This window comes from Muntiacus reevesi, chromosome 5 (genome assembly GCF_963930625.1).
Source record: "Muntiacus reevesi chromosome 5, mMunRee1.1, whole genome shotgun sequence".
In the NCBI taxonomy this organism is placed as follows: domain Eukaryota; kingdom Metazoa; phylum Chordata; class Mammalia; order Artiodactyla; family Cervidae; genus Muntiacus; species Muntiacus reevesi.
The window spans coordinates 109513799-109532871 of record NC_089253.1 but is presented as its reverse complement, the minus strand read 5'-3'; the positions used below and the strand labels follow the sequence as shown (position 1 = coordinate 109532871).

Below are 19073 nucleotides of genomic sequence, written 5' to 3'. Positions count from 1 at the left end.
TCATCTTTAGCTTTCTCTCCTTCAGGTTAAGCTGAAGATCTGTTACCTCCAGAACTTTCAACCATTTCCCAGGTCACGATTTCTAGATTCATCTTGACTCCCCTCCCAGGAACAAACTCTCATTTTCACTGCCTTTCTTTAAATGACCAGAATTTATTACAGCTCTTCAAGTGCGGGTCGAACAGCTCAGCTTAGAGCAGGACCAGATATTATAATTCCACGGATGAGTCTAACATTTCACTAAACGCACAGCCCAAGAAGTTTGCATTCAGTTCAAACTCCCAGGGCTTTTTCACAGAACTGATGCCAAGCCAAATCTTTCCCAACGAATGTTTGTGTAACGGATTTTTCTGGATCTCCAACAGATGTGCCACACCACTGTCATGTGCTGTGAAATTTCTGCCAAGCAGCTCATTAGGCACGAACAAGAGCTAAATCCACCAGCCAACGATCCTTGTGAGGCTATCCAGTTGGATCCCACACTGAGCCAGGGCCTTCCCTGCCCTGGATGACCTTTGGGAACAATCTCGAAATAATTTCAAACGTCTCATTGTTTTTTTTTTCTTTTCTGCTTTTTGTGTGGTCTCCGTTTTCTTTTTTTTGTATTTATTTTATGTCTGTTTTGTTTATTTATTTGTCTGCGCCGGGTCTTGCAGGATCTTAGATCTTCGCTGCAGCGTTCAAACTTCTAGATGCATTTGTAGGATCTACTTCCCTGACCAAGACCCCGCTGCATTGGGAGCGTGGAGTCTTAGCTACCGGGACCACCAGGGAAGTCGATAACTGTGTCTTTTTTCATTCAAAACAAATTTTTTGCTGGTAGAAGTTAATTTCATTAGGAAGTGATGTATTTTTAGAGCATTATTTTAAAAATAGAAAACCCCGTTATAATCTTTTTTTAACCATTTCCCTTTCCTTCTGTCCTTTCTGCTTTAAAGCTCTGTTATGAAAGAACTAATGTTCTTCCTTTAAAATTCACAGCCTTCGATGGAGACGCCTTCATATAATTCCAGTACAGGAGGCCTTTAGGCAGCATCTCTCCACTCTGGAACTCTGCTGCAAACCTATTGTAAGTTACCCTCCTCTCTCAGTCGGGCTTCTCTTTAAGCCCAGGGTTATGTACGCTTCCCAGGTGGGGCAGTGGTAAAGAATTCGCCTGCCAATGCAGGAAACGCAGGAGACATGGGTTCAATGATTCCCTGGAGTAGAGGAAATAGCAACCCACTCCAGTATTCTTGCCCGGAGAATTCCACGGACAGAGGAGCCTAACGGGCTATAGTCCATGGGGCCACAAAAAGTCGGACGTGACTGAGCACACACACCTTTAATACATTTTAAAACAAGAGGAAACTCTAAAAATGTTTTTTATTATACTTCCTTTTTTATGTTTAGCCTTGTTCAGCTTTAAATCTGTTATAGAATTTTTTAAATTTTTGTTTTGAAATCTACTTGCTATTCTTCTAAATTTGGGGCCAGCTGTAAATTTTTTAACTATATTGTCTGGTTTCCATCAGGGAGCCTTGACACAAAAGCAAATGATACAAGGATAAAGATGGGGATCTTGGACATATCCTGGGTCCATTGGGAATCATTTTTCCATGTCCATTCATCCAACAAATATAGACTGAACATCTATGTGCCAGACCCTGTTTCCAGGGATTTAGTGGTAGATAAAAACCAACAGATGGGACTTCCCTGGTAGTCCAGTGGTTAAGAATCTGCCTGACAATGCAGGGAACATGGGTTCCATCCCTGGTCCTGGAGAGCCCACATGTTGTGGAGCAACTAAGCCCATGAGACACAACTTCTGAGCCCACACACCTAGAGCATGTGCTCGGCAACAAGAGAAGCTCCTGCAGTGAGAAGCCCATGCACCGAAATGAAGAGTGGCCCCGGCTCACTGCAACTAGAGAAAGCCCACACGCAACAGTGAAGACCCTGCACAGCCATAAATAAAATTAAAAAAAAACACCAACAGATGTTCAAGACTTCATGGAGTTTTCATCAGACTTAGAGGAAAAGACATACATTTATTTCAATCATTTAGTAAGTATAACTTCACATCTAACAGGGGCACTGCCCTGGTGCTCAGACACTGGGGTTTATGAGCCAGCAAGATTTCAATAAAGGGAATCATAATGTTTTATATGGGCTTCCCTGGTGGCTCAGCCAGTAAAGAATCTGCCTGCAATGCAGGAGACCTTGGTTCATTCCCTGGGTTGGGAAGACCTGCTGGAGAAGGAAATGGCAATCCACTCTAGCATTCTTGCCTGGAGAATTCCAAATAAGATATTAAATATACGCTTATTTTATATATATTGGGTTTTGTCACATACACACCTTGGACATGTCCTTTGTCCCATACACATCATGTTATCACAGTTTTCCTCATTCTACATGGACAGGCATAGGTCCAGGATTAGGCATCAAGCTATTACTGTATCAGAAAATACAGAAACAAATCTGACTTGGACCCTGAACAGACCTGAAGACTTATAGGGTCTAGGAATTAAGAGTGGCAGAATCTTTCTCCCTGTCTCACTGATTCTGTATCACAGGAACCAGGTCCTACCCACTACCCTTATTTGACTATTCATTTCTATGGTACTCTTTCCAAATTAGGGACATCTTTTCAAGGTTTTGTCCTATCCTCTCCCCATCCCCTCACTCCACCCCTCCTAAATCCTTGCCCTGTCAGCAGGGATGCTCCCCAGAAGCTAAAGAAAGGAGATTCATCAAGTTCACCTCAAGCCCCGCATAAACACTTCAGAAACCAAACCTGCCACTCAGGACTTTTTTGTATTTCTTTCAGTCTAGGAAAACGTGGGTGGTAATTGTGTCTGACTGCGATGTATGCTGCTTCTTTGGCACTTAAGCATTGATTATCATAATAACTGTAATAGCACATCATCGCTGACCCTCAAGGTACTTCTTAGAAAAGCCCGCGGGGCAGCCAGAGGCAGGCTGATCCGCCCGCCACCCCCCAGGCTCCCCGCCAGGAAGCACAGTCCGGGAGCTGCAAAGTCTGCAAACAATGCAGCAAGGTGTGCAGACCGCCTCCCGCCCACCTAACACTCCCACCCTCACTCAGACACACAACTGCAACCGGTTGGGACAGGAAGCTTGGGGCCAAAGGCTGTTTCCAAGCTGTATCCTTCAGAGAATGAAAGGAAACTGAAAATATTTCCTAGGGTTGTACTGAGGATAGGTCTTAGAATAATCAGCATGCGGGGCTGCAGTTCATCAAGCCCTCATTTTAAATTCTCCAGAGGAAATGTTGAAAGCAATTACGAGAACGGATCAACAACTTGGCATTCCTGTGACCGTGTGTGTAGAAGCAGGTCCTCTTTCTATTGTTCTAAACATAAAAGACGCGGCTCTGCTTTTCACCAGGCTGATCTAGTTTCCACCTTCGCATGATGGAGCCTTGTGCTTTTTAGTGCTCTAACGGTAACAACAAAATTTTAAATCCGAACTTCTCTCAAAACCCTCTAGATCTGGCCCTGCTGACCTCTCCACCTTGACCTTGGTCCTCTTTCTATCTCCTGTTCATTGGACTCCAACACATAGACCCTGGCATGCACTAATCCTGGGGTGCACAAGCTATTTCCCTTTAGGCCTTTAGGCTTGCTGTTTCCTTTGCCTGGCCACTACCTGCTCCCACCCTCTCTGAACTCACCCTGCAGAAGAGCAATCTTAGGAACAAAAATTAGGTGGCATCGGTCCATAGTGATAACCGGTTAAGAGCTTCTCTCTCTGATTGCCCACAGGTCTTCATCTCCATCTCTCTCATGGCACTTAGCACTTTCTATCCTGAGTCATCCCTATTCGTGTACATGACTAACTTCCTCTACAGCATTTCTCACTTTCGTATCTGAGAAAAGGAATATTACTTGCCATATCAGTAAACAGGCAAGTCACAGTCATTCATCAGAGATTACAGCCCTCCAACGTGAGCCAGTGAACTCTAAAGGAACTCAGGAAGAACACCCGCCATCTAGAAGCCATCAGACTGCAGTCACTCCCTGCGCTGAGCCCTAAGGAAAGGGAGCTCAGGATGTGAAAACACAGGATTCTGCTCCCAGACAGATGAGGTGCACATCAAAGGGATGGTTTCAGTGAGTCCCGACTCCCGCATCTTTCCATACATAGAAAAGTGCCAAATTCCTTAACCTGGGATATCTGGTTTTCTTTAGTTTACAAACAAAACAAAACAAACAAACAACAAAAAAACCTTGACATCCTGGCTACCTGCCCTTTGTTAGAAAATTTCTATATACCTGCTCTTCCCACCCACCCCGCATCCTGGGAGCAGTTCTCTCAGGGTTACTTGAGATGCTCCCTCCTGGGTTTAAGTTCTAAAAGATTCCACCAAATAAAACATAACTCTCAACTTTTAGGTTGTGTGTACTTTTTTCAGTCGATATAGCCCATCGTACTTAGTACAGGGCTTGCAACTGTGACTCTTAGAGGAAAGGATGGCTGAAAGGAAGGATGGATGGAAGACAGACAGAGGAAGGAAAGAAGGAAGGCAGTCTGATTCTAGAAAAGCTGAACAAGAACTGGAACATAGAGAAATTTCCCAGGACTCTAGGGACCCAACATGAAATTTCCTCAACATTAATACATAAAGTTTTCATTGTCTATATATAAGGCATTCACTGTAAAAAAAAAAAAAAAAAGTTAATGTTTATACCAAAAAAAGTAAAAACTAAGGGGAGGTGAGAACAGCAAGAATTGCTAGAGGAGCGTGATACTTTTGCTGGAAGGAGCGTATGAGACTTCCAGGTTGCAGCTTTCATTGGATGAACCATTTCAGCGCCAGGATGGCCTGACCTCTGCGTGTGAGCCTGAAGCTACCATCGCAAAGGGCAGTGTGCCTAGGACTGCGTGCAAGGAGGGGCAGGGGTGAGGCAGGTGTGAGACCATGAGACCAGTCTGCCGCGATCAGGCAGTCTTGACAGGCAATGTATTTGGCCCCTGTGTGGGACTATCTCAGGAGTTAGGAATCTGAGCGTCATGTTTGAACCTGACAGTGTGTGCTGGCTCCTGTTACGTAGAGCTTCGCTGCTCTTATTGCCATTTCAGCGGCTAAGAGCACTAGTACTGAGTCACTTAAACAACAGCAAGTTTAGAATAAGTGACCTGGAATCTCCTGGGGATAAGTCCACATATAAACCACTTAGGGATGGTGCTTAGTTCTCTTCCTAATTTAGAGGATGAGACAGGTATGTTTCCTTTCTTGTATTTTCTGCCTCTCATTCCTTTTCTGAGACATCGAATCTTTTCTTCTGCTTCCTTGTTGAGACTCTCTCCCCTTGGATACTATGATATCATACTGCCAGGCTCCTCTTGGCTTCTCACCTCTCCCCATTCAAGTCTTTGTGGGATCCTCTCCTTGCCCCAACGTTAAGTGTTGGTGGTTCTCAAGTCTGAGTCCTGAGCCTCCATGCCTCTCACAACAGAACTCTAAAACTCTCTCATCCAAGCCAAGGACTTCAATAACCACAACAGGTGTGGACGTACCAAGATACTTCCCTGGCCCAGAATTCATTCTCAATTAGATCCTCATGCCCAGCCATCCACTTTACATTTTAAACTGGTTATCTCAAAAGCTCTTTACACAAAACATATACAAACCAAACTTATAAATAATGCTGCGATGAACTTTGGGGTGCATGTGTCTTTTTGAATTATGGCTTTCTTAGGGTATATGCCCAGTAGTGGGACTGCTAGGTCATATGGTAGTTCTATTTTTCAGTTTTTTAAGGAACTTCCATATTATTCTCCATAGGAAGCAATCTTAATGCCCATTGACAGATGAATAAAGAGGATGTGGTACATATATACAAGGGAATATTGCTCAGCCATAAAAAGGAATGATATTGGGTCATTTTTAGAGACAAAGATGGACCTAGAGCCTATCATACAGAGTGAAGTGAGTCAGAAAAGCAAATATCGTGTATTCACACATATATGTGGAATCTAGAAAAATGGTACCTATTTGCAGGGCAGGAATAGAGATGCAGATGTAGAGAATGGCCATGTGGACGGGGTGGAGGGGATGGGGAGGATGGGATGAGTTGGGAGAGTGGGGCTGACATATGCACGCTATCGTGCATAAAACAGATGGCTAGTGGGAGCCTGCTGATGGCACGGGGAGCTCAGCTCAGCGCTCTGTGATGACCTAGAGGGGTGGGCTGGGGGCAGTGAGAGGAAGGCCCGAGACAGAGGGGATATGTGTACACACAGAGATGAGTCGGTTTTTGTATTGCAGAAACCAACACAATGTTGTGAAGCAACTGTATCACAATTAAAAAAATAAAAAAAAACCACCACCAAACTTTGTCATCCCTTCAAGTCAGAAAGCTGAGAGCTATCCTTATAGGGTCTCCATCTTTCTCATTTGCCCATATTCTAGTCAATGCCCGATCGTATTAATATAATCCTCTAAACAGCTCAAGCCCATCCAAGTCTATCTCCATTACAGCCACTCGAGACCAAATCCCAGTTGTCTCTCGTCTCTTGCCGGCGTAGCTTCCTAACTGAATCCTCTGCAACTTCTCTTGCCTCCCTCCACCCAGTATAGTCAGAAAAGCTTTTTCAAATACAAATTTTACCAATATCTCCCTGTTTCAAACTCTATGATGCCTTTTTTAAAAATTTTAGATAAAGACTCCTAAACATGGCTTACAAAGACTTGCACTGTCTAATCCTATCTACTTTTCCAGCCTAATTTCAGCTATCTCCCATTCATTTCACTTATATTTCATTTTATGTTTTTACTTCCTCTGCTTCTTAACATTCTTGTTTTAGAGGAAAAGCATCATAGTGGGGAGATGTGATTTGGGGCTACCAATCCCAACCACTCTCCTCCCTTTTGTTTGTTCAAAGAAATTACACTACAAATTCAATCTTAATTTATTATTATTTATATATCATCCCCTTCCTCTGAGTCAAAGAACTGGCCTCATGTACTGACAACTCTTTTCTGCTCAAAGACATCATCACCTCTGGGAAGTCAGCTGTAATGAGGGTCTTCATCAAGAAGTCCAAATATAAATAACTAGATAGAAATGGTGAATAAAAGTAAAGGAGAGAATAGTATACTCACTTTAAAAAGCTGGTAAATGCCTATTTTTAGAACAAAAACATTTAAAGCAGGTGTCCTTTAAGTAGCAATCTATTATAAAGTATTTTTTTAATTATTTCTACAAATACTCCAATTGCACATTACTTATGAAGTCTGAAGCAAGAAAAACCTGACACATCTATCAGTTTGGTATCAAGGGCATTGGAAGCTATCATCCTGCTTGCAAAAATTGAAAGTCTCCATGTCTATGATACTCAAGATGACAAGATGAGAATTTTTATTGTATTATAATTTTTAAAAAGATGATAATGAAAATGTTCATATTTTCCAGTTTTAAAATCTCCTATGTGAGATTTTTCTTTCCAAGGTTTCATATGCTTCTCAGTTTGGGTAAATACTTTCAAGCAAAATCTGAACATTTCATCATTTATTTATTCATTTTAAAATATTTATTGATTTATTTGGCTGCATTGAGTCATAGTTGCACCGCACGTGATCTGCATTGTGTCATGCAGGATCTTTCCTGATGCTGTGCAGGCTCCTCTCTAGTTGTGAAATGAGGGCTCTAGAACTCAGCAGTTGCTACACAATGGGCTTAGGTGTCGTGAGGCACGTGGGACCTTAGTTCCCCGACCAGGGATTGAACCCACGTCCCTTGCATTGGCAGGTGAATTCTTAACCTCTGGACCACCAAGGAAGTCTCCATTTCACCCTTTAAAGTGATCTTGAATTTTATGATTTTACATGTGACTTCTAGTTTTAGCTTCTTCAGGTATGTTGCAATACGTTTTCTAATTAAAATAAGAAAACCCAAAAGGTTTCCCTCTGTAAGAGCTTTTTAACTGAATTCAGTTCTCTGCCTCGGAGTTTTCACAGCTTCCTTTTAGGCCAACGCTGCCAGAACCACTGGTGCTGTAATCTGCCTGATCATTTGTTTTCCAGGACATGCAAATGCCCAAGCAATACAAATAAGCCTGCGACGTGAAGTGCTCTGAGAGGACCAACAGAAGCCAGTGTTCAAATCCCATGGAAAATTTTGAATGATAGAGTACAGACAAATCTTTTTGATTCTAAGTGGTCTGGTCATTGAGAGCCAATGAAACTCAGCTTACCACGTTTTCCTTTTCAATGATTAGGGCTTACAATGAGTCACCTACTTTCATCACAAGTTCATAGCACGTTGTATTGTAATCTAGACTTAGAAATGGCACAGGAGGATATGGATGACTCAGCTGGGGAGGAATAGACCAGAGAGACGTCTTCCCTAACACCCCACCGGGGCCCCAGCAGACAGTGGGGACAGGGGGAGAGGTCTCAGAGAACAGGAAGGTTGGGGAGGCCAATTTCTGTCTGACTAGCAAAGCTAAGAGGGAAGAGAAGGTTAGGACACAAAGGATACAGAAGAGACTCCCTTCTCTTACACATGGTATCTTTAAGGGCTTGACTCCAAGACAGCAGGAGTCAGCTACAGGGTGTGATCAGTAGTGATCTCGGTAAGGATTCTGTCTGAAAGTTCATCAACCGCTTGTTACCCTACAGCCTTCTGACCACAGAAATTGCTGTGAAAGTGAAAGTGTTAATTGCTCAGTCATATCTGACTCTTTGCAACCCCATGGACTGTAGCCCACCAGGTTCCTCTGTCCATGGAATTCTCCAGGCAAGAATACTGGAGTGGGTAGCCATTCCCTTCTCCAGGGGATCTTCCTAACCCAGGGATCAAACCCAGGGATCGAATCCAGGTCTCCTGCATCACAGACAGATTCTTTACTATCTGAGCCAACTGCTGCAGGAATTTCTATTTTTCGTGAGATCATCAAAGAAAAGCATCCCAGGATAGAAAGCACACCTGACTATTACTTAATGAGCATAGTGTACATGGCCCAGTGAAAGGTGTCATCTGCCCCTGTAAGAAATGGCTGAACTAAAGGACATTAGAGAGTCCATGACAGCTAGAGGTGACCCCTGAAGCAATGAGGATGAAAAGGAAAGAAATCATGTACGAGGACTCTGAATAAAGAAAAGTTTAAAAGGAAATTCTGATTTGCACTGAAATGCTTTATGGAGCATACATTAAATTTGGTTTTTCTATTGTTTACATTTGCGCTTTTTGGCTCCTTAAAAAAAAGTTACCTAATGATTCTTCCTCATTAAACCTTTCATTGCTTTCATGAACAAGATATTTTTGTACAAGGAGATTAGCCACAGATTTTTTTGCTATCACTACATTCCTTCACAAAGATATACAAATTTAGGTATGTGCATGCTTACCAGGCAGGCACCATTTGAGCTCTTAGTTTTGCCAAAAGAACATAGTAATTTGTCTACATTGTTGTTGTTGTTGAGTCACTAAAGTCATGTCCAACTCTTTGCAACCCCATGGGCTACAACACTCCAGGCTTCCCTGTCCTTCACTATCTCTCAGAGTTTACTTAAATTCATGTCTATTGAGTCGCTGATGCTATCTGACCATCTTAATCTGTGCATTACAATGTCAAAAAAGGTGTAGAATGCATTTTATATCACTTTCCTTCAAATTTCATTGTTGAAAAAAAAATCCACTTGAAAATAGTAAATTAAAATTGTGGTGCTTAAAGTGAGAACAGTGAATTAAATGGTCTTTTAGGAACCCAATCATTTTGATGTATCCACGAAGAGAGGTAACAGCTATTGTAAGAAGAATTTGGACCAGAAGCTTCCAGCAGAATGTAGGATCGAGTGTCTTACATCCCAGCTGTGAGCAAGGAAGTGCCTTTCCAGTTTCTTACTCTAAATAGAAAACGTATTGAGACACACCTGAAGAAGCTAAAACTTGAAGCTGCTGCTGCTGCTAAGTCACTTCAGTCGTGTCTGACTCTGTGCGACCCCATGGACGGCAACCCACCAGGCTCTGCCGTCCCTGGGATTCTCCAGGCAAGAACACTGGAGTGGTTGCCATTTCCTTCTCCAATGCATGAAAGTGAAAAGTGAAAGTGAAGTCACTCAGTCGTGTTCGACTCTGAATGACCCTATGGACTGCAGTCTACCAGGCTCCTCCATCCATGGGATTTTCCAGGCAAGAGTACTGGAGTGGAGTGCCACAGCCTTCTCCAAAACTAGAAGCAGCTAAACATAAAACCGTAAAATTCAAGATCACTTTAAAGGATGAAATGGAGACTTCGTTGGTGGTCCAGTGGTTAAGACCTTCCTACAAGGAAGATCCAGTGGTCCACCTTCCCTGGAGATGGTCCTACAAGCTCTGGAGTCCTCATGCTACAATTAGAGAGAAGCCCGAACAATGCAATAAAAAGTTCCCACATGACACAGTGAAGTTCCCACGTGCTGTGACTAATACGCAATGCAGCCAAATAAATAAACACATAAAAATAAATAAATAAATAAATGATGTCACTTGCCATGCCCAGTCAGCTGTGGCCTGGCCTCTGTCCCTGAAGATCTCAGCCTGTGAAGATCCCCTCCTACCATATGCCACGTACAACCCCTCGGAAGAGACAAGAACCACAGCTTTGGGATGCCACTGGATCCATTGGGCTCACAAAGTAGACTGGCCTATTGAGATGAGAAATGATCTTTAAACATTAGAAATCCCCTTTAACCAACAGCAAAATAAGTAGTGACGTGAAAGAACAATAAGTATGTATAAAGCTTAGTGGTCAGTGTTCTAGCTGTGAAACTGACAGAAGCCTGAAAAACTTCAAAACATATTCCAATAATCTCCAGCCAGGGGGAGAAAAATAGCCTCTGGACACACTGATGCTTTCATAGTTTCCAAACATTGAGAGGTAGGATTTCCCTGTCGCTGTGTGGTGGTGAAGATTCTTGAGCCACTTGGTCAAATACAAGCTATGTGATAAAATTTTTTTAAAAATAGAAGAGGAAACTTGGTAATTTGAAATTTTCTCTCTTATCAGTTCTAGAAATTGGAGTTTGTGCCTGATTTTACCCTGTTGTTCACTGCCATTTTTGTTTTTTATTTATTTATTTTTTCATTTTTTTTTTTCACTGCCATTTTTAAAGGACTATGGACTCACATACACAGAGCTCTGAAAAGCCAGGACACAGACGTCTCAGCTAGAAACATAAGGGCTGTTGTTATAATAGATCGAAGAGTCCATCAGGTCTGAAAATTGATTTAAAAGAAAATTCTTAAAAGAATGAGAAATAAGCCATGAAGGTATCTTGTTAAAGAACATTAAACTAGCAACTGAAGTCCAGTCCTGTTACTAACTGCCTGGCTCTGGTCAAGGCAATCACTGTCCTGTGCCTCAATTTTCCAATCTAAAATGAGGGTCACATGTCCTGGAGCCCAGCTGTGCTCTAGCCAGTGATGAGGATTTGGACAGTCACTTTGCCTCCCTGAGTGTCGTTTTCCTTAACTTTAAAAGGAGAGGCTCTGGTGGAGAACCCTTAGGAGTTATTCTCATTTAGGTCCATGATGCCTTTAATAAAAGAAGAAAGTGGTGAAACGTGCAAACCTTTTCATAAGAAATGCCCAATATAGGTATGCCTGAAGATCTGATCATTTTTCCAATGTTTAAGTTAGTGTGAGAAATGATCTGGCTGCAATTTAATTTTTTCTAGGGTGTAGAGATCCATATTCACACAACAAAAGAAAATAAAATCTGGAAAAGACAGTCAGGTTTCTGTAAAGAGGTCAACAAGACTGAAGAAGTCCAGGATACATATACATTTGCCCAATTGATCTCCACCTTCTTGTGATGGAGGAAGTTCATCACATTGATCAGTGCTGCCATTCTTTTCTTCTTTTATGATATAAGGAAGCCCATGTTTGTTGGGGAGACATGTATACAGACATACAGTCACCCACAGACACAAAAAAAGACTCAGCTTTTGGCTTTGGGTGTGACTCAAATATTACATCATATACCTGGGAATTATATTAGAACACAGCTCAGTATGATTCAGTAATCTATTTGGTCTAATTTGTGACTAGAGTATTCTAGAATCTATGGTGTTATTTCTACACTGGTCTATAATAGATTGTTAAATCTTGTCCTGGCAAATTTCTCTAGGAGAAAAAAAAGTCAAAATAGTTCAGCCACTAAGAACTTAAATGGGAAAAAATGTTCCCAGGATGGCCTCAACATCTTGATTTCATGCTCCTGACTTTCCCATAAACACTGACTGCACATTCTTCCTCAGCTTCTTGGGTCAGTGGCGCTAAACCAGTGGCTGCCCCAGTTCAGGACACTCAAAATTTAAACCTACATGGGAATTTTCAGCTTACACTCCGACACATGTCCATACTCCCATTTATTATACATACTTGAATATAAGATGAATATAAGGCCACATTTAAGTCTTTTCAAAATCTCTGTTACATAGCACTTTCTCAGTTACTTTATTTTTAAAATAGAGTATTATTTGGGGAAGACATGTTAACCTGAAATGACCTCAACCAATGTTTCAGATATAAGTAAGAAAGAGGCCAAGCTATCAAACACAATTCTCCTAATAGTTCATCATTCCATAATTGCGAGCACTTGAAAGTTATCCTAAGTAACCCTTTTGAGATGGTTATGCTGTGATGATCACAACGAGGGCTTCAAGACAGTTTTTAAATCTTTTTCATGTTTTCTGAAAATGGCGTACTTTTCAGTGACAGCAGCAAAAGATAAGACACATAGAGCCGTGTCTCAATTCACCTGATCCAAAATAGAGAAAAACTGCATTAAAGTGGCTTTAGGAATGCTAAAAATGGAATTTGAGAAGTGACAGACCATCTAATGTGGTGGTCATCTTATACATGGGTATGTTCCAGAAAGTAACAGATGCTGAACTTGTATGTGATGAAGTACGATGGTTGACAAAAGGTAAGAAGAAATGATATGAAACTCAATCCTGAAATTCCAATCTGTTCTGGGTTCCTTGCGAGGAATTCTGTTTGTTTCATTGGATAAAATTTAGAGTTCACTTCAGCCTGAGCCAGAGGACTCCTCGTCACCTTTCCTGGACTAATGAAAGGAGCCTCTTCCAAAACTTTACCACTTAAAACTCAGAAGGCATTATACTGACATTTGGTACTGGCAGAGCAATTAGTTATATAATAGTAATTCTGAACACTGTGACTGTTTACTGGGCATTATGCAAAATGCTGTACATGCAATAATCACAGCAATTCATTATCTTCGCCTTAGAGATGAGGAAATCCAGTAACATGGGGGGCAGCTTGCATCACTCCGTTAAGTGGTAAATGATGCAGCTAGGATTTGAACCTCATTCTGTGAGGCTTCCCAGGTTATGAAGTGGTAAAGAATCCACCTGCCAAGGCAGGATACACAAGAGATACGGGTTCGATCCCTGGGTCAGAAAGATCCCCTGGAGGAGGAAATGGCAACCCACTACAGTATTCTTGCCTGAAAAATTCTGCGGACAGAGGAGCCTGGTGGGCTATAGTCTAAGGTGTCACATAGAGTTGGACATGACTGAGCACACACGAACACATAAACACAGTCTTACTACAGAGCCTGGACCTCTATGCAGGATGCTATTCCATTCCAACAAGTTGTGTGTGGGCTCAGTCACTCAGTCGTGTCCAACTCTTTGCAACCCTATGGACTATAGCCTGCCAGGCTCCTCTGTCCACAGGATTTTCCAAGCAAGAATGCTGGAGTGGGTTATCATTTCCTTCTCCAGGGGATCTTTCCAACCCAGGGAACAAACCCACGTCTTCTGTACCGCCTGCATAGGCAGGTGGAATCTTTACTATTGAGCCATCTGGGAAGCCCACCACTCCACAAGTTAAATAACAGAATCTACGAGAGTATAAATCTTTCCAGGGGCCCTTTCCACTAATCACAACACAATCCTAAGTACCTCTTTTCCAGCATCAGGCTATGGGAGAAACTAAATTAGTGATCTAAATAATTTTGGATTCTGAGTTCACCATTCTAGAACAAGTGGCTCAAAACTGACCTAGTGGCTTAATCCTATAGTGTCATCTTAGCCTTCATCCTTTGTGTATTCATATTTCTATCTCTGAGTAGAAATTATGACTCCTAAAGTAGAAATTTATAACTCTCACATTTTTTAATTGAAGTATAATTGAATTACAATGTTGTGTTAATTACTGTTGTACAGCAAAGTGACTCTGTTAAACATATATATGTATGTATATTCTTTTTCATATTCTTTTCCATTATGGTTTATCAGAGGATATTGAATATATTTCCTTATGCTATACAGTAGGACCTTGTTGTTTATCCATTCTATATATAATAGTTTGCATCTGTTAACCCCAAACTCCCAATCCAACCCTCTCCCACTACTTTCCCCCTTGGCAATCACCAGTCTATTCTCTATGTCCCTGATTCTGTTTCTGTTTCATAGATAGGTTCATTTGTGTATGACTCCAATATTGTTGAAACTCTTCCTTGCTCTAACAAAACTCTCCTCTTTCTTGATTCTCCCCTAGCCTTGATGGCCCTTCCTCTGTTCCTTCACTATTCTTCCATCTCCTTGCTAAGTATTGATGTTTCTTTTACCTCTTTCTCCCAAGTAACCTTTTTCCTGTAGTCATGTATGGATGTGAGAGTTGTACTATAAAGACAGCTGAGTGCCGAAGAATTGATGCTTTTGAACAGTGGTGTTGGAGAAGACTCTTGAGAGTCCCTTGGACTGCAAGGAGATCCAACCAGTCCATCCTAAAGGAGAGATCAGTCCTGGGTGTTCATTGAAAGGACTGATGTTGAAGCTGAAACTCCAATACTTTGGCCACCTGATGCGAAGAGCTGACTCATTTGAAAAGACCCTGATGCTGGGAAAGATTGAGGGAAGAGGAGAAGGAGATGGTTGGATGGCATCACCGACTCAATGGACATGAGTTTGGGTAAACTCCAGGAGTTGGTGATGGACAGTGAGGCCTGGCATACTGCGGTTCATGGGGTCACAAAGAGTTGGACACAACTGAGCGACTGAACTGAACCCAGGTAGTCTCATCTATTTTCAAGGCTTTGTTGGACTCCCAACTTTATATTGTTTTAATTTCTTCTAAATTTCAAAATTATAGTTCCAGCTGTTCACTGGACATGTCCACTTGCAACTCAAACTCAACATATCCCCATGGAAGCTCACTTCCTTCTCTTCATCTACTGCCAACCTTGCTCTCAAATCTGACCCTTTTGTTAAAGTCCTGAATTCCTTTAATGGCATCACTGCCTAACCAATTACATGAAATTTAAGCCTTGAATCCATCTTGGACTCTTTCTTATTTCTCACAGTCTCCCCTTACTATTATCCCTAATGCACACACCTATTGGATCATCAGATTCTTCCAATTTCACCTTCTAAATGTCTCTGTGATGTGTTTCCTCTTTGCTGTTCCATGACCATGAAGAAAACCCTCATCAAGTCTCATTTGCATTATTTCAATGGCCATTTGTTTGCCTCTCCTAGCTCAATTCCATCCTTTAAGCCCTTAAATGAGTGACCTTTCCCACGTCCACTCTTCTTAGAAACCACCTGCAACCTCGTGACCATGCTTTGGAAAATCAAGTGTTCCTTACTTGCTGCAAATTATAAATCCTTCCTTCTCTGGAAAAAAAAAACAAAAACCTTCTGCAACCCTTCTTTGCCACAGGGCACTAACCTGACTGCATATCGTGATCCTGGCATGTGAGGCTCTTCACCACCAGATTCTTGGCTACATTTCTAGTGGCATTCCTACCTCGCTTCTCCAGTCACACCTCCTCAAGGGAACTATGATGCGGACCACTGGAGCTACAGCCACATTCACACCAACTTTGAGCTCCTGGGGGGAATCTTTATCTTTCTTAATGATCTCTAAGCATCCAAGTTCACTACACTTGCACTGTTTTTTAACTACATTAAAAAAATGTAGTTCTAGGCATTTTAAGGTTCTTCACAATAACATCTCTTCCTTTCAACAGCCCTGCAAGGTTACACAGCACTGTTGCCTCCATTTAACAGGCAAAGAGCTGACTCCAGGCAGCTGAGGTGCCTGAATGGTTACTAATAAGGAACTAGTAAACAAAGCAGTCAAAAATTTAAAGTCAGGTCAGACTGACTCTAAAACATGTGCTTTAACTGAAACCAACTCTGATTATATCTAACACTATAATTTCACCTGCAAGGTAGCACCCAGGAAGCAATGTTCTTGCTTTAGGTTCTCAGAGGTGCACAGAGGCGGGTCACTTTGGGAGATGGCAAGCACCATACTTTCAGTCCAACTCCCACAAGATCCCAGCATCCCATAAATGGAAAAGCATGTATGCTCTGAAAGTGAAGGTGAAATTGCTCAGTTGTGTCCCACTCTTTGCAACCCCATGGACTGTAGTCTACCAGGTTCCTCTATCCATAGGATTTTCCAGGCAAGAATACTGGAGTGGGTTGCCATTTCCTTCTCCAGGAGATCTTCCCAACCCAGGGATTGAACCCGGGTCTCCCACATTGTAGGCAGACGCTTTACCGTCTGAGCCACCGTGTGCTCTAGCCTAACACAAACTTTTCACACTCTTGTTGAACCCCAAATGAAGCCCTTTGAGGAGGCAGCCTAACATTTTTAAACGGCCTGTCTTTTAAAAAGGGGAAAGTCTGGAAATGAGCCTAAACACTGCTTCTGACTTAACAATTCATTAAGTCCTTCTGACTTACTGGACACTCTGAGCTTCTCCATCCTTGAGGAGTTAGAGTCTAAACTCTGTCCTTCTGACTCTAATTTCATGAAACAATTGATGTTGTTGTTGGTCAGTCACTAAGTCGTGTCCAACTCTTTTCAGACCCTTAGCCCGGCAGGTTCCTCTGTCCATGGGATGTCCCAGGCAAGAATACTGGAATGGGTTGCCATTTCCTTCTCCAGGCGATCTTCCCAGACCAGGGATAGAACTTATGGCTCCTGAATTGCAGGCAGGTTCTTCACCACTGAGCTACAGGAGGAGCACAAAACAACTGATATCTCCCTACATATTTGTTTCTTTTATCTAATGCTAACACACACACACATACACTCAACTATAGCCAAAAGGGAAACTGCGTCAACAATTACTATGTAAAACATATGTACCTGTTCCATTATTACTTTTATAATGGTCCCCAAAGCTCCAGTCTAAGAACCCACAGATCAAATTTCAGCTGTGTCTCTGCCAGTAGCTGCTTCTGTAGCGTTACACAAATCCATTTCCATATTTTCATTTATTAAGTCAGGGGATTCTAAGAGTTGATCCATAAGCAGTCTCTCTGAATTCTGATACTCAAAGACTATTCTTACTTTTAGGATATTTCTCATTAGGTAAAAGCTATTTATTCTAAGGGAATCTAACCTACATGTCATTTTCATAACTGATTTTTAAATGGTAACCACGGATGATGACCTGGAAGTTAATTTCAAGATTATCTTAGACAAAAAAGACTGAATCAAATGCATTCAAATACATGCTGAAACATTTGTGCCGTTCAAGTACAATTCAGGTTAGCATCACCCAGACTGTGAAGTAATACATGGAGTATCTAAGATAATTCCATGTACCCATGAACTTGACCTCATGTTCACACATGTTCACATGTGTGAAAATGGATATTGGATGTACTGAGATAATTCTCAAAGTGCCATCAGATACAAGAAGCAAAAATAAACCCCAAAATTTGAGGTAATTAGGCAAATATCATTGGTAAAATTCAGTGACTACTAACTAAAACTTAAAAAAAAACACCCGTTATGTGTTGTCATGGCTGATGCATGCATACAGTATACCGTTGCTAGGTGCCCAGGAAGTTTTGTTTATAGGAGTTGAACTTCTCACGACGTGACAGCCACTGGGTACCCTAGATAAGATCAAATGGTCTGTGACATAGGTGCCCAATAAATGCCTGTTGAATAAATATTATGTGAAAATACTATAAAAAGTAACACTATGCAAAAGGAAAAGCATTGTTAGACTCTTAAGGCTCATTTTCCATCCCAAAGAAACGGGAATTCCAGAGGGATGAGGTGCCTTTTCAACCTTCATGGGGTTCAAGGTCACAGAAAATATTCCCACCAAAATTCCATCAATAAAAACACACTGTGGGAAAAGAATTTATATACCCACGTGTTACTGATTAAACCAGAGCCCCTTGATCAAAAATAAATAAATATATAAACACTCAAGAAGGCATGTTTTTAAAGGGAAGAAAACCCTGGTTTGGCACAATCCATTGGCTTCACATTTTAAAATCAGACAGCTTTACATAGTATTGGTAAATAGTATATAATACTATTGTGAAGCACCCTCTGGAGGAGCCCCACAGGGCGGAGGAGGAGGGCGCTCCGAGGCGGTTCTTGCAAAGCGGGGCGCCTCGGAGGTGCGTGCAGCCATCACGGTCTGCAGGGCAAGGCCAGTTCCCGGCCCAGGGCTGCGCTGTTTCTTCCGGGAAGGGACTCACCTGGCGTCCTGGAGTTGGCCCGGGCTGCAGGCAGGAGCAAGAGGCAGAGGCAGCCGCTGAGCCAGAGCGCAGGCATGGCCAGGCCGGGCCGCGCCGTCCGCCGCTGCAGGGGAGCTGCCCGGCGCCTCGCCGCTGGGAGCTTTTCACTCTGCGCTCCGCTGTGCCTTCCTTTTCCTTGATCAGGTGGTTTTATCGACTCTTCTACCTGACTCAGTCCTGACAGGAAGAGAGCCTGTGTTTCAGGGTGTGACTCACCTGTGAATAAGGAGGACCCAGCCCTCGGGAGGCAGACAAACACACGGCACACTCGGAGCTGTAAAAGCGCTCACCCCGGCTGCCGGGCCCCCCCTCGCCGCAAGGAGGGCGCACACCTGGCCTAGGCCGAGGGCGTGGTGCAGAGGCTGCGGCCAGTGATCTTGCGGGAGGAATGTGCCAGGTCCCCCAGAGCCCTCCTTCTCTCCCAGGGTGGTCCAGAGCAGCACGGGGAGGTAGCTAGCAGCCCGCCCCCTCCTCCAACTGGGAGGCCCAGTCTCCTGTGCTGCAAACTCAAATAAGTCAGCAGCTCTGATCAGCTCTGGCCTAA

At 42.6% G+C, this 19073-nt stretch overlaps 1 protein-coding gene across 1 annotated transcript in view; it reads right to left on the bottom strand.

The window, feature by feature from the left end:
• The window catches only part of LAMC2 (laminin subunit gamma 2), a 69466-nt gene extending 50652 nt beyond the window's left edge, over positions 1 to 18814 (bottom strand). The window contains exon 1 of the mRNA XM_065937000.1: positions 18491 to 18814. Coding sequence (XP_065793072.1) covers positions 18491 to 18566 — 76 coding nt within the window. The 5' untranslated portion in view covers positions 18567 to 18814. The remainder of the gene's footprint in view (positions 1 to 18490) is intronic.
• Positions 18815 to 19073: the final 259 nt, after the last annotated feature.